Source organism: Arachis duranensis, chromosome 1 (assembly GCF_000817695.3).
Source record: "Arachis duranensis cultivar V14167 chromosome 1, aradu.V14167.gnm2.J7QH, whole genome shotgun sequence".
NCBI classification, from domain to species: Eukaryota; Viridiplantae; Streptophyta; class Magnoliopsida; order Fabales; family Fabaceae; genus Arachis; species Arachis duranensis.
Window position 1 is genome coordinate 69,482,741 of NC_029772.3, and position 15,505 is coordinate 69,498,245.

The 15,505-nt window shown below is 42.5% G+C and overlaps 1 protein-coding gene across 1 annotated transcript; it reads right to left on the reverse strand.

Moving 5' to 3' along the window:
• Positions 1-4,700: 4,700 nt before the first annotated feature.
• LOC107493859 (uncharacterized) lies at positions 4,701-5,318 on the reverse strand. Its single transcript, XM_016114895.1, has one exon. The coding sequence runs from the start codon at positions 5,316-5,318 to the stop codon at positions 4,701-4,703; it is 618 nt and encodes a 205-aa protein (XP_015970381.1).
• Between the last annotated feature and the right edge of the window lie 10,187 nt (positions 5,319-15,505).

Here is a 15,505-nt window from a genome sequence, read left to right on the forward strand (position 1 = left end):
GTAGTTTTATAAACCCCGACGATGGAGATGCCGATCATGCTAATTGCTATGCGTACTGATGGTGTATTTTACGTTATTTTTGCAAACTCTTTTTTTTTTTGTTAAAGAACAGTCTTTTCGATCAATTATCATGTGGAGTACACAGACGACGTAATTAAGTCGTATCTTGGCCATAACTTAGTCTGAATAATTCTTTCTTCTTGACCGGGGTATGATTTGGACTTTGCACTATTGAAGTGACGTTTGAATGGACATAAGACTGTATAGTTGATCAACCTTTTCCACCATCGGAAGGATTTTTTCTAGGGCTGCGTATTGAGACCTCGACAGGGAATTTATGCAAAATTGGTAACTTGTATAGGCAATAGGGATTGACCGAAAGGGGTCATGTAAAAAAAGGGCACGGGATAAATTTTTTATGAGCAATGATGATATTTGACGATGGTGTATAAAATCTGTACAGAGGTTGAACAACGATCATGTGGGTATGCTCAACTCGAACCACGGGATTGTATTCGAATAATATAACAGGGCCAGAGATTCAACAACTGTCCTTTAATGAACAAAATTTGCTTCAACATTTTAAGGAGTTTTTTATTATGTAAATACACTGAATGTATGTTTAGGGTTTTTAAAAGACGTATTTCGTATGATATAAAAAAAAGGACACCATGTCTGTATTAATTTGTTTTTATTAGGTATTAGCGTTTGGCTTCGTCGTAACGTAAATCCCTAATTGTGTTTCAACAAGCTAAGAACACAGAGAAAAGTATGCATAATTATGTTATCCGGGCTTAAGTTCCAATGCAGAAGATAAAAAGGGCGACAGAACAAACATAGGAAATAAAAGGATCATAAAGGCCTTGGCGGAAAACATGACATTCAGATATCTTGCATGTGCAGCCCATCAACTACCTCCGGCACCGTCTTCATTCTGCCCGGCCGGATGACGACGACGACGACGACGGAGCAAGAACTTTTGCCTTTCCTCCACAACGTCCAGCCGGCGTTCCAGGTCAGACCACGGAAGAGACTCAACCTCTTCTCGTTCATGGCGCTTGGCACTTTCAGCCTGTAATTCCTTCTCAGTGAGAACCAACTGTTGAAGGAGTGCGTCATTTTTTCGCTTCTCTATTTTCAATTCTTTTTCAAGCCGTCGCTTTTCCTGCACCTCTTTCTCCAGTTCATCCTTCCTTGCCTCGAAGACGAACTTGGAGGCCATCAGCTCCACCTTTGCCTGCCTCAGTTTTGCATTGGTGGTTACAAGTGTAGCCTTTAAGATCTCCTCCCTCTTAACTAGTGCCGCCGCAACGAGATCAGAATCTGCGGACTTTTCATCTACGCGGATGATGTCGATAAGTGCGTCGATGGAGAGTTCCACGAGGTCCTCGGGACTAATGGCGTGATCTGTGATTGATTGCTCCGACATTTTCTCGGGATAAGAGGACGAGGACATAGTGGCAGTTATGGAGAAGGGTGGACTGAGAGTTGAGAGAAGGAGTTACGGCAAAGAAGAAGTGAGGAAGGGTTAGTAGTTAGTAGGGTTTGGGGTTTTGAATAACGGGCACGTATACATATATATAGTATAAAGTTGCTTGGATGGGTTTTTTACGCAAATAACGTGTCAATGATGGGGTTTATTCACGAAAATAAGACATTAATTTAAGCTATTTCGCTTGAAAAAAAAGTAAACGATAACAGTTAACATTTCTTCAATTAGCAATTAAGGAACGCAATTAAGCTTGTCATGAAAATAACACAAGAATCGAAAAGTCAACATTAAATTTGTGCGTCGTAAAACCAAATCAGTTGAATTGGAAAGCACATTAGTATTTCGTTCGTCCCTTATTAATTAATTATCTTATCTTTTCCAGAACCATCGGTTGAGAAACGAACGAGGCACTGAACCAATTAAAAAAAATATATTTCCTAACAGCACAGAACGTATCGTTAGTGGTCGTGTGTCCTCTTTATACTTTGTATAACCTACGGTCAGGATTGCCACTTGGGTTGCGTTGGATTTAATTAAGGATTTGTTCAACGTGCAGGTTAGTTGCAAGGTGTTTCTGGGTGCAGCGAGGTCCGACGCTGTTTACAAGGAGGCGTCGATGAAGGAGTTGCCGATTGCGTCCTTTTAAGACAACCATTGCCTACCTAAACATATGTTCATAGAACGATGCGCCGAGGCAAGAAATCCAGGTGCCATGCTCCGGGCGGAGATGAATGAATTCTGTTTGTTTGGTGACTCCGTTGGTGTAACCGGGGACGAGTTGGAGGGCTGTTACATGGGTCCGATGCTGCTACTCTCTATTGGCAATGAAGACGAAGTGCTCGTGCGAAAGGGACTTAAATATTTTGAGATTGTACGTGCTTCACGGGTGATGCGGAAGATTTGTCCCGGGTATCCTGTGTGCAGTGTTTGGCCGATTACGAGGTTCGGGTGTTCCTGTTGGGGTTTCTGTTTTCCTGGTTTGTCGTTTACGATTCTCGTGAGTCGTGTTACCGTATGATGCATTATCTCCAATTTTGTTAACTATAATCAAGGTTATCCTCATAATATATTTTTATTCTGTTTCCGTCTTCGCGCGTAGGTATAAACTCAATGGTGCGAATTGGATTATAGGTTTTCCCTCGCCTGGATGCTCAGTAGTGGAAGTGGAAAGGTAGAGGTTTTCTGTCACGCGGACGCCACGCTCAGGAGTTAACGTGTACCTCAAGCCGAATTAGGTTCAGAAGCAGGTGTGCAGGGATGCTAAGATCAGGTGTAGGGGTGTGGTGTACAGAAATATGAAGAAAAGAGTTTTGTTTTGTCAAATCAACCATAAAAAATTAATGCAATTAACCGAAAATAAAAAATTTACCATATTATTCGATAAATTAATTTGATGGGATCACTGACGCTTTTTAATCGGTTTAATATTCCAAAATATACAGAATACGACATGTATTTAACTCTCTTATTTGACGTTTTCCATTATTAACGATTATCGACGAGCTCCATTAAATTTGCAAACAACAAAAATGTCATTCACGTTTCCCAATTCCCATTTCTCATTTCCGGATATCTACGCAAGCTGGAAAAAGAAATCCAGACTGCCCACCGGCGTTTGGCAAAAGGATGCCACTTCTAATTGTACGTATAGGTAAATATGGGTCTAAGTACATAAATTAAATGTACTAAATATCCGGTATTAACCATAACGTTGTGCAACGAAACGAGTTTGCGCTAAGCCGTAAAAATTAACTAATGTGAGTGTGTATTCTAATGTTGGGCAACGAAACGATTTACGTGTTATACCGTTATTGTCCTTTATATTTTTCCTTGACCGGCCGGAGAGTATCGGTCGCTGTGTTGAAGCAGGCATTGCGGATGCTATACTCCGACAGGGGTTGACGGAGTATTTCCAGTTTGCCCGCCTATGTAGATAGCTTCATCCGAAAATAGAAAGAAAGAAAGAAAAATAACTCAAACGCTGCGGAAATTATATAATTAAGAAAATCGAGTTTTACGCAGGGGTTACAGAACATGAAAAGAACAGCTACAGAAATACGGAAACACAGCAAATAAAGACTTGGAAGGTAGATGCCGTGGGTCATATAGCCCCGACATCGTCTCCATTCTGCCCGGCGGTTTCCTGATACTCAGATCCGTCTGCCGTTGCCGCAGGTTGACCATACAGTTGGCGGACCAATAAACCTACCTTGATCTCCACAACCTCAAGCCTGCATTCCATTTCACGCCACGGTGCCATCTGTTGCTGTTCCCTTCGACGAAGATCGGCAATTTCCGCTTTCAAAGCGTTTGCTTTGTCTTCGAGTTCGCGAATGGTGGTTTGATGCTGTTCCATCTCCGTGCGCAACTTCTTCTCCAACCGGCGGCCTTGTTCCAGTTGATGCTTCCTGATACTAGCCCTGACTTTCGCGGTGATTACCTCGATCCTGGCCGTCCTTGCTTCGTCCCGTGTCCTACGAAGACTATCACTCAGAAACCTCATCCTCTGTTGGAGGGTGTTGATCAGGTCTGCGGTCGGGTGTTCCTCGAGATCGCCCGGACTAATGGCGTGGTCGTCGAGGGATTCGCGCGACATTTTGTCGGATGAAGACCCGGAGGTTTGGTATACGATAACGGCCTTGAAGCTATGACTTTTCTCCCGGCAGTGGTTATGGATAAGTATAACGAATGGTTATGAATTGTGACGGACTTGTGCATTGATGTACATTAATGAAAATAAAAATTTAAGTTAATAATAAATAAATTAATACATTTTATTGTGGTTAATTAATGTACGTATGGTATTCCTTGAGAAAACGAAGATAATAATGCACCTGGTAGTTTTATCGATAAACGAAGAAAAAGCCTGGGAAAACTTAGGCTGCATCGATTGCGCAAAATCCGCTATGATTGCAAATCTTGGCAATGTGACGTTAGAGTAGGCAGGGAGGGCTGCAGGTCTATGGACTGCTATGAATAACGTGGCAGACATGACTTGTGTTGATCTCATAAAAAGAATTGTATTTTCCATAACTTTAATTTTTAATACTACGCGGAAAACACAAAAATAAAAATGATGGCAAAACGAGACAAACAGTGCCAAAAAGGCAAAACAAGTCAAACAGTTGGAGAAATTATTACATAATAGTGATAATAGATATATTACGTAGGATAACCAAAAAAATATTCAGAACCCAATCCTATCCAATCAGTCAAAGAGGTGGACAAACAGGATCAATTCATAATCAGCCCTACAATGCACATACGGAATATGAGCAGCACCTCCGTCACCGTCGTTTACGTCCCACCCCCTTCCATAGCGTTGATGGCGGTAAATGGCACTCATGTTTCCACGGCTTGGACATCCATGCGAAGAACAGACTTGATTCTCTTCGTTTAGCCTTGGCAGGCGACGCAGGTGTCTCCACGTCCCCTGGACAACGCCGCGGAACACCAATTTGCAGTGTGTCAGGGCACCGGCCGCCTCAAGCCCACGAAATGTCTGTAAGCCCTTGTTCTTTGACTCGGCGTCGTCGCGTAGCATCAGCATCATCGCCGCTGTGTACTGGGCTGCCGAATGGCCCTGGGCTGCGACAACGTGCATGGTTTCCATCCCCGCAAAACGACACCCGCCTAGGAAAAGGTCAGACACAGCAGACCGAAACAGAACTTCCAGGTGGCCACTCTGCCTGCATCGCGCTAGGAAGTTTCTTCCCGACTGGTGCATGGGACTCACACTCCACCATCGCTGGTCCCAAATTGGAATGTTGGCGCATCTGTAAACGAAATCCTCATCCCCTGCATTACGTGCAGCGGTGCGCGACATTCTGAGACTGCACAACTCCCTGACGGACTGTGTTGCGGTCCTTCCAGCAATTAAGGTCCATACATCGTGGGGAAGGTTGGCCGGGCCTGTCGGACGATACATCTCCTCCCCTAGTATTGAGCGCCCTCACAGGATAGATAAATGGTCGGTTATATGTAAGTACTGGATAACAGAAAGGCTCCAGTCAGTTATCTCAATGGCTGTTGTTTACGGTGTATATATAGTCACCCGGTGCCGTGTGCGATGGTATCCCATCGGTTGTGTACCGTTCATCTACACCTAGTCAGCTACAATCACGTCGTTTAGGTAGCCTGCCGGTTGAGTTTCCCGTCGGCTCACAGAAGGGTTCCTTAGCCAACACGTCCCTTGTATTCATATTTTTTATTTTTTTTTCATTTATGTTTAACTAACCGGTTAGTAACTTCCCTTTAAAGTTAGGTTTTTTCCGTTTCGTCGCTTGGGGATTCCGAAATTTATTTTTTTTCCCTCTTTATGTTTTGTTATATCATAATTTCATGTTATTAGTTAAGTGTAATATTTTAATAATATTAATTGACATTATTTAGAGATTGTTCAAAATTCCTGTTCTTTAACTATAATTTTAAGATATCTATATGTAATAAGTATCCGTTTACGTAAATAACATTTATATGGTAATAAAGAAGATAACAGCTAATATTATACGTCCATACTAAACCGAAATATAATATGTCAATAATAAACCTAATATGCATAACAATCCTAAACCCTAGCTATGTCAACGAATCGTTCCACCTCGTAGTCGGCGCGACAACGAATGCACCGAATATGGTTGGCGCCTCCGACACCGTGGATGGAGCCCCGCTCTGCCGCCCTTCGGCAGTAGTCATAGAGAAGACCCATGTGGCCTCGGGTCAGGCATCTGGTGGACTCACATACTGTATGTTCTTCTCCCTTATCCGGCATTTGGACTTCATCTGGCCAAGAAATTGTGAGGACTGCGAAGCAACTCGAGTAACATGCCGGGAGTAAGTTACCCGCTTCGAGCGTGCGAAATAGTTCCAAACCTTCTTTTTTTGCGTCTCTGTTGTCCCTTCGGAGGAGCAACTCCATTGAAAGTGCGTACTTGGCGGCGTCCAGCCCATTCCTTGCTGCATTTTGCAGCATTTCCCATCTGACGGCGTGGTTACGTCTTATGTAGAGCTCCCGCAGCGCCTCCCGAAACAGAAGTTCCGGGTGACCAATCTCAATGCACCTCTCGAAAAATCTTCGCCCAATAGGGTCCCGTATCCACACCCAATTCACGTCATTCGGAGGTCGTATGGCAACCATCCTGAGCACAGTATCGTCGTCGCCTACATCGCGCGCAATGCAACACGTCATACGGAACCTGCACAGGTCCTCAATCGATGTCGTTGCGACTTTAATGGCTATGGCTACCCAAATGTCGCGGGGTAGTTCGGAGGCGTTACATAAACGCTCCATTAAAACTTTCGCTTGGACTGGGGCCTGCTAGTGTATATACTTCACAGGATGTTATCCACTGACCAGTGGTTTTGAGAGTAGGAATGCTAGTATATTTATGGATAAGGGTCGCCCTTTGGAATCCAATTCCCTCGGACTTAACCGACGCATCATTTCGTTGGCAAAAATCCAATTAAGTTTTCCAAAAAAATAAAAACGGAAAGGGATTCTACAAACTTGCATTGTAAATAGAAATAACATTGTTAATTGATGGCATTTATTAGATTTGTCGTTACGCGCTGGTGCGTATTTAGTCGACGGCTAGGAGCGTTAAAATTAAAGTTAAGTAAAAAATACGCTAACTAATCATCATCGCATTCATATGTATAAATATAGTTAAAGAAAATCGTTCCTGGAAATTGCAATAGGGGTACATGCACGAAAGAGGAAACATGAAACGAACGGCCGTAAACACAGAAAGTCTTAATTTGCGAGTAACATAAACTTGAATCGCCACACGTGGTCGCAGTGTACCCTAATATAGGACTAAAGAAGAAAGCAACGTAATACCACCTCTGGCATGGGGGCATAAGCGTGACATCTGGTTGAACCATGTCGGCAATGCAGTACCAGCCGGTGGACTTAGGTGTTCTTCTTTGTTTTCATCCTCCATAACTCTGCCTTGCCCAATACACGGTCCCGGAGTTTGTTGAATGGTGTGCTGGTCAGGTTCACCGCAGTTGTTACCCTGATCTCGTTCTCCCGTAACTGCAAAATAGTTAACGATCGGGTTTATTGTGCCCCTATAATTTAATATCCGTAAACTACTTTTTTTTAGCGTACTTACAATCCCGTCCATGATCGGGTTGAATTTGTCCCCCATGTTGAGCCACCCAATGACCCATATCCCTGAGTTCATGCTGAATGTTGATCCGACGAATAGACAGTAACCGTCAGTACGTATTATGGATAACATGTGAAAATCATCACTGTGATACGTGCATGTTTTATTTGCTGATAACGTACCTCTGCCCACAATTAGGTATCCCTATGGGGATCCTTATCGGGAAATCTCCGAAGTTGCTTGGTAAGGGCATAAAGTGCTTCTCGTAAAGTGCTTGTGTCACGTTGTACAACACCCTTGCCTGCACGGACGGCAGAATATAAATTAGAACGCTTTTATGCACGCCGTGTTGCATGCTATGCCAGTATGCCAAATTAAAAGTAAAGACTACAATCATAGTTGTAGTTAACCGTTTTCCGAATCCGGTCTTCCCGGTGAGGCGTCTCGAACTGGTTCGGCGATGAATCAAGGTTGTAAATTGCCTTGTCTTTCAGAGACACGAGCATCAAAAACCAGTGGCCCAGCGCGTCCTGCATGGGGACATAAATCTGCACAAGATAAACACGTATAGTTATTCCACTGAAGACACTTGTTCCTGGTTTAGTTTTCGATGAACCAAAAGTTGTCCTTCAACAGACAAGTTCAAGGAATTTGGATGGCCGCATCCAGTTCTCCATGTAACGGTTGAGCATTAACTCTGTCGTCTCCCCGTTCAATATATCATCCTATACAGACAACGCTAACGAATTAAATAAGTTATGTTCTATAAATGTCAGTGCGTCGACGACTGTCAAAGACCGTTAACGGCGCAATAATTCGTATCGAGTACCAACGCCAGATCAGGACAAGCTTACCGACACAGACGGTGGTAAGCACCAGTACGCGGGTGACGTGGCAAGTATCTCAGCACCGGTCATAGTCATGGCAACCAGATGGATGATCTGGTAACGAAGAATAGCCAAAAATATAAAATAAACAAAAAACCCCGACGATGTCTCGCAACACCATATATGTGTTTTTTCCACTCAAAACAAGCATAAATAGGTGCCATACCTTGTCATCATCGTCATTTCCCGGTAGTAAGCTTTGTAAATCAACCCTATCCGCGGACTTGACTCCAATACGGACAAGTTCCTCGCTATAGTCAGAGGAAAGTGTTAACGATTTAAAATAACTGCGATAAGCAGGTTGAAAGAAAACAAAGCTCGAGTTTTACCATGGATCAAGGTTTCCGTCGAAGATGTACGCGAATAAGGCCGACTGTCGGTTGTTAAAGTCCATGGCAGGAGTGATCTTGAACCTCATCTGCGACACATGTTTGTCAAACATCAGTATGTTAGCGCAGTTTTCGATAAACAAACTTACCGATTAGTTACCTTCTTGCTCGTTGAATGGGCATACTTTTCCCTGCTGGAACCAGATCGCATAGAACTGTCAGTTCCATCACCGGAACGTCGCCGTTTGGCGTTCCTTGTTGCCGATGGTGGTGTGCGAAACAACTTTCTCATGATGCTGTCGGTTCCTGCAAGGGGTGGAGTACTGTTCTCGGGCGGATCTGGGACAATTTTCGTTCCACTAGCGATGCCAGATGCAACTTTCATGGACTGCGGGGTTGACTGTTCATCTGTCTCCCCATCGGAATCCAACAACACGATGGTTTTCTCGGAGATTGCCGCAGCTGCGTTGTTGGTCTCCTTCTCGAGATCCCTCTGTCGGAGAATATGCTAAACCGGTTTAGTATAAGGAAAACCTACATGACATGTTACATACATGGGCAAGGAGTAAAACCTAACTAGAACCTTTTCGACGAAGCCCCTCATCAAGTCCTTGACGATGAGACCGATCTTCGGAAACGACCAGTCCTCTTCCGACTGGATCTGGTCACTTTGACCGCATTAACATCATCCGGCTGTGGAGCTTCGGCTGAGTTTTCGAAGTCAGCTTTGGGTCCATCGGGGAGCTACATATTAAAAAAAATAACAAAATCAACTCAGTTATTTGTTTAAAGAATGTGTGAAGTACACCTGAGCAGAAGATTTACCTCAAACGCTTGCCGGGGCTGCGACTGCTCAACTGTATCTGCGTCGTGGACCTCTTCGCATACATCCCTGCATGTACCCCGTACGTGGCTGTTAATGCGAATATTCGTCTACCATGCATATGCAACGTACTGCGTTTTGTTGTATTCTAAAAGTCATAAATGAAACCTGTCTAACCTGTTGTGTGTGTCACCGTCGGAGTGTGCTTCACCGTCGCCCATTGTTTTTGTTTTTTTTTTGTGTTTCGAATATTGATGGTTTAGCACGGTAGGTGGGTTTATTTTAAATGCAAAGGAACTTGCAAATGCCCACGGCTTTGTCCTCCGTTTACGGAGTGTGATTCGTCTATGTTAATGGTACTCGGGTGTTGTGGATGGAGTCACGACTATCTGTTGTAATCGTCAAACTCGCGACAAATCTTTCACTCGTATGGTACATTGTTATTTGGGCTCGTTTTATGGTGTGTTCCGTATCCAAAAGTGAAAGTTCTGAGTGACACTATACTATAAAAGTCCCTTTCTTATGCTGTGACCACTGCGGTCAAATCAATCCAAAACTATCGAGTGGCCTCCACCCAGGCGCTAAGTCACACCATGCCTTCCCCACCCCCCTCGCCATCATTATTTTAATTCATTATATCGTAGAGGCATGGGACTGCGCGCTATATATGCGATGGGCGTAATGCTGAATTTCCTACACAAGTAAACCGTCAAAAGGCATTCGTTGGGAGATGGGACAAAGCCAAAATGGGTAATACATTCGCTTCCTTCCGGTTCCCTTCACAGCGTATGTATTAACCTTTTGTCCAAAGTTGTACCATTATTGTTTAAAGCATAAATATCTATAGAAAGCGTATTGTCCCATACCCCGAATTGACATATACACCTGCTCGTCTGCAGCTACCCATGCTCTAGGTCAGCGCGACATAAAGTTTCGCCTCGGGCGCATCACGACGAAATTAGTGGCTGAGGTTACTTTCCACTATCGTGCGCGGATTAGTAGCATCTAGTTCTCTCCCGGTTATGAGCACCATTGCCCACGAATCTGGTTACGTTATTTTTTAAGCATAATGCACAGGAGTTACTTTTAGGTGGACTTTCTAGTGAAGTCTTCGAAAACGACCGTTGGATATAATTTCAGATTGAAGATTTGATGAATATGTGTCCTTTTTAGTAGACAAAAATTTAAAGTTGGTGCAACATAAACCGTAAACCCTAAACCCTAAACCCTAAACCATAACCCATAAACCCTAAACCCTAAACCCTAAACCCTAAACCCTAAACCATAAACATTAAACTGTAAACCCTAAACCCTAAACCCTAAACCATAAACCATAAACCCTAAACCCACCACCCTAAACCATAAACAATAAATCCTAAACCCTAAACCCTAAACACTAAACTCCAAACCCTAACCCATAAACCCTAAACCCTAAACCCTAAACCCACAACCATAAACCCTAAACACTAAACAATAAACCCTAAACCCTAAATCCTAAAACCTAAACCCTAAACCCTAAAACATTATACTGTAAATCACAAACCCTAACCCCTGAACCCTAAACCCTAAACCATAAACAGTAGACCGTCAACCATAAACCATAAACCCTAAACCCTAAACCCTAAACCCTAAACCCTAAACCCTAAACCCTAAATCCTAAACCCTAAACCCTAAACCCTAAACCCTAAACCATAAACCCTAAACCCTAAACCATCAACCCTAAACCCTAAAGCCACCACCCTAAACCCTAAACCCTAAACCATAAACCATAAACCATAAACCCTACACCCTAAACCCTAAACCCTAAACCCTAAACCATAAACAATAAATCGTAAAACCTAAACACTAAACCCTAAACCCTAAACCCTAAACCCTAAACCCACAACCCACAACCCTAAACCCTGAACAGTAAACCCTAAACCCTAAACCCCGAACAGTAAACCCTAAACCCTAAACCCTAAACCCTAAAGCCACAACCCTAAACCCTAAACCCTAAACCCTAAACACTAAACCCACAACCCACAACCCTAAACCCTAAACCCTAAACCCACAATCATAAACCCTAAACACTAAACAATAAACCCTAAACCCTAAACCCACAACCATAAACCCTAAACACTAAACAATAAACCCTAAACCATAAACCGTAATACCTAAACCCTAAACCCTAAAACATTATACCGTAAATTAAAACCCTAAACCCTAAACCCTAAACCCTAAACCATAAATAGTAAACCGTCAACCATAAATCCTAAACCCTAAACCCTAAACCATAAACCCTAAACCCTAAACCCTAAACCCACAACCATCAACCCTAAACCCTAAACCCTAAACCCTAAACCCTAAACCCTAAACCATCAACCCTAAACCCTAAACCCTAAAGCCACCACCCTAAACCCTAAACCCTAAACCATAAACCATAAACCATAAACCTTAAACCCTAAACCCTAAACCCTAGACCCTAAACCATAAACAATAAATCGTAAAACCTAAACACTAAACCCTAAACCCTAAACCCTAAACCCACAACCCTAAACCCTAAACCCCGAACAGTAAACCCTAAACCCTAAACACTGAAACCTAAACCTTAAACCCTAAAACCTTATACGATAAATCACAAACCCTAACTCCTAAACCCTAAACCCTAAACAATCAACCCTAAACCCTAAACCCTAAACCCTAAATCATAATCCCTCAACTCTAAACCCTTATACCATAAATTACAAACCCTAAACCCTAAACCATAAACCATAAACCCTAAACCATATAACCTAAACCCTAAACCCTAAACCCTAAACCATAAACCCTAAACCCTAAACCCTAAACCCTAAACCATAAACCCTAAACCCTAAACCCTAAACCATAAACAATAAACCATAAACCATAAACCATAAACCCTAAACCCTAAACCTTCAACCCTCAACCCTAAACCCTAAACCATAATACCTAAACCCTAAACCCTAAACTCTAAACCCTAAACCCTAACCCCTAAACCGTAAATCCTAACCCCTAAACAATAAAACTTAACCCCTAAACCCTAAACCCTAAACCCTAAACCATAGACCATAAAACTTAAACCCTAAACCATAAACCCTTAACACTAAAAAATATACCGTAAACCCTAAACCCTAAAACCTAAACCCTCAATACTAAACCCTAAGCCATAAATCCTAACCCCATGACCGTAAACCCTAAACCCTAATCCGTAAACCATAAACCCTAATCGAGAAACCCTAAATCATAAACCCTAAAACATAAACCCTAAATCATAAACCCTTAAACTTAAACCATAAACCATAAACCACAAACCCTAAAGCCTAAAACCTAAACCATAAACCGTAAATCATAAACCGTAAACCCCAGCCACTAAACCCTTAACCCTAAATGATTTTGCAATTTTTACCTGTTTTTATCTTAAATATTATAGTAAGTAATTTTATATTGGCTTATTAACTTGATACACTATTTATATTGAATGACGTATTAAACTGACATATAATAATAACAATAGTAAATGTTAATGATGTAAGCAAAAACAAATAATCAACATAAAATTAGTTAAATTATCAAATATTTAGATTTCTTAATTAAAGACTATAAATTTAAACTGAAAAAATTTTAAAAATATATATTTAATGAGAAGACATTAATCTTCTATAAAATTCGTAAATTATATATAAATATGCTTGTTATATATAAATTTAATCTTGTCGTTACTGTCAAATGATTAATTAGGCTAAATATTTTTTAACAAATAAATTAAGATAAATAAAACACAAAACATAATCTAATCCAAAACTAGACCCGCATCTAATGTTCATAAATAAGCCTACATTTTTTAAATAATAACTCAGCCGAAGGAGCGACAGTAATGGGATAACACAGCGCGTATGAGGACGACGAGCAAACATATGGTTGACAGTCGGGCCTCATCTGGAGCGGGTGCGGGAACTTTAATGGATTCGAGCGAAGCACTGATATTGAGTTGGTTCAGGGCGGTCTGCTGACCCAGAACCGCGGACAAAAAATTTAAAAAAGCTTTCCTCGGTATTGTGGCAAGACTCTTCCGTTTCGTCTGAATTTATTGTCACCTAATATCACGATATTTCTTGAAAAACGATGTTTAATTTTTTATTTTATTTAAGGGGAATTGACGTCTCTTGATGTGATGCGAGTGACTGCTCCAGACGGCCCGCGGAACAACATAGTCAGAATAACCACGTTGCCCAACGCAACGCGCTCAACAACTATATAATACAGCAAATGTGGAAACTGTATAATATACGCTTCCATCTACTCGATTGCCATTGTTGGGGCTAGTGTAACACACGGACTTGAAAGAAAAAAAATAAGTAGGAAAAGAAAAGCAACTCGAGTATGGAAAATCAATTTCCGGAATCGTTGGCTGATATGGGGGAGCAGATCCTTCCAGACGATCTCTTGATGGAGATTTTCACTCGAACTGACCCGAAGACGGCGGCGAGATACAGAACCGCAAGCACAACCTGGCGTGTCCGACTGTCTTCCGAGAGATTTAGGAAAGACAACACGCTCACAAACATTGGAAAATACCGTAATGCGTTGCTCCAGATTGGTGACCCGGAGAGGTACGGTTCAACCCAGGCTTTTTGCATTGTGGACTGTGTAGGCGGAGGAAGAGTAGCCGTGCCAATGCCAGAACAACTGGGTCCACGCGGATGGTGGAATGTTATCGGCTCCGATTGCGGTGTGATCTACGTCCAGTATAGTACGAATGGTCCTGATTTGAGGCTCCTGTTATGGAACCCGCTGCTGCGAATCGCTCGTCAACTTGACAATCCGGCCGACAAACTACTTAAACAAGCCGTCATTGGATACGCGTTTGGATACCGGGCGGGAACTGACAATTACTGCGTTGTTCATATGTCAAAAAGGCACGTCCTAGACAGGTTTTTGCACTGCAATGTTTTCAATTCGGCAGAAGGAAGCTGGAAACACGCGTACATAAACGATCAACATCTAACTCACCTTGACGAGGGCTCAGCTTTTCACCTTGGTAAGGCCGTGTGGGTAAATTCGGGTGGACGTGGTTTGACGATTGCAACACATGTGGTAGTGTTGCATGCAGACACATTTATTCTGAGCAAGATAAGGATAAACCGTAACTTAATTCAGCACGTGCAGGCACTGCGTGTGCTCGACGGCATCCCACACCTGGTCGGCTATGAACGATCCCCGCACCAAGGACTATCGACCATATGGTGCAAGATTGACTTGGAATCCATGTGCGTCGCCCCGTTCATGAAGCGAAGAGTTGCCGGTCAGTACGGCGTTCCATGGAATCCTGTGACGATCATGGGTGATCGTATGATCGCAATGCGCGAAAACAACCACAAACCGGCAAGAGGTGCTAACGGCGGTTTTCTGACGGAGATTTCCTTGGTTCAGATTAATTTACTTAACCAACACAGAGTCACCGCATTCAATGGTGAGTGGCCGAGTGACATGAACCTTCAGCGCGTTATAACTGTGGGAGTGGGTTGTCTAGTTCCCTAATAGAGCGGCCGCTAGTGTGATTTGATCACAGAAGCGGTCGGCACTTGGTGCGTAAATCCGTCGCGAAGACATGTGGACCAGTTGTATCGTTGTTTGTATTCCGGCCATGCTTAAAATATGTTTTTCAAATGGATTGATGTGTATCATGTTTTATTATACTTGGTAGAATGAATATGCGAAATGAAAATTATATTATTAGATTGAAAAGATAGTACCAGTGCAATCAAATCCACGCAACAATTAGGGCTAGGCAATTCCATTGAACTACTCATGTTTTCCAGTCGTGAATACCAAAAAAAAAAATAAATTTCAGATAAAAATTCTCA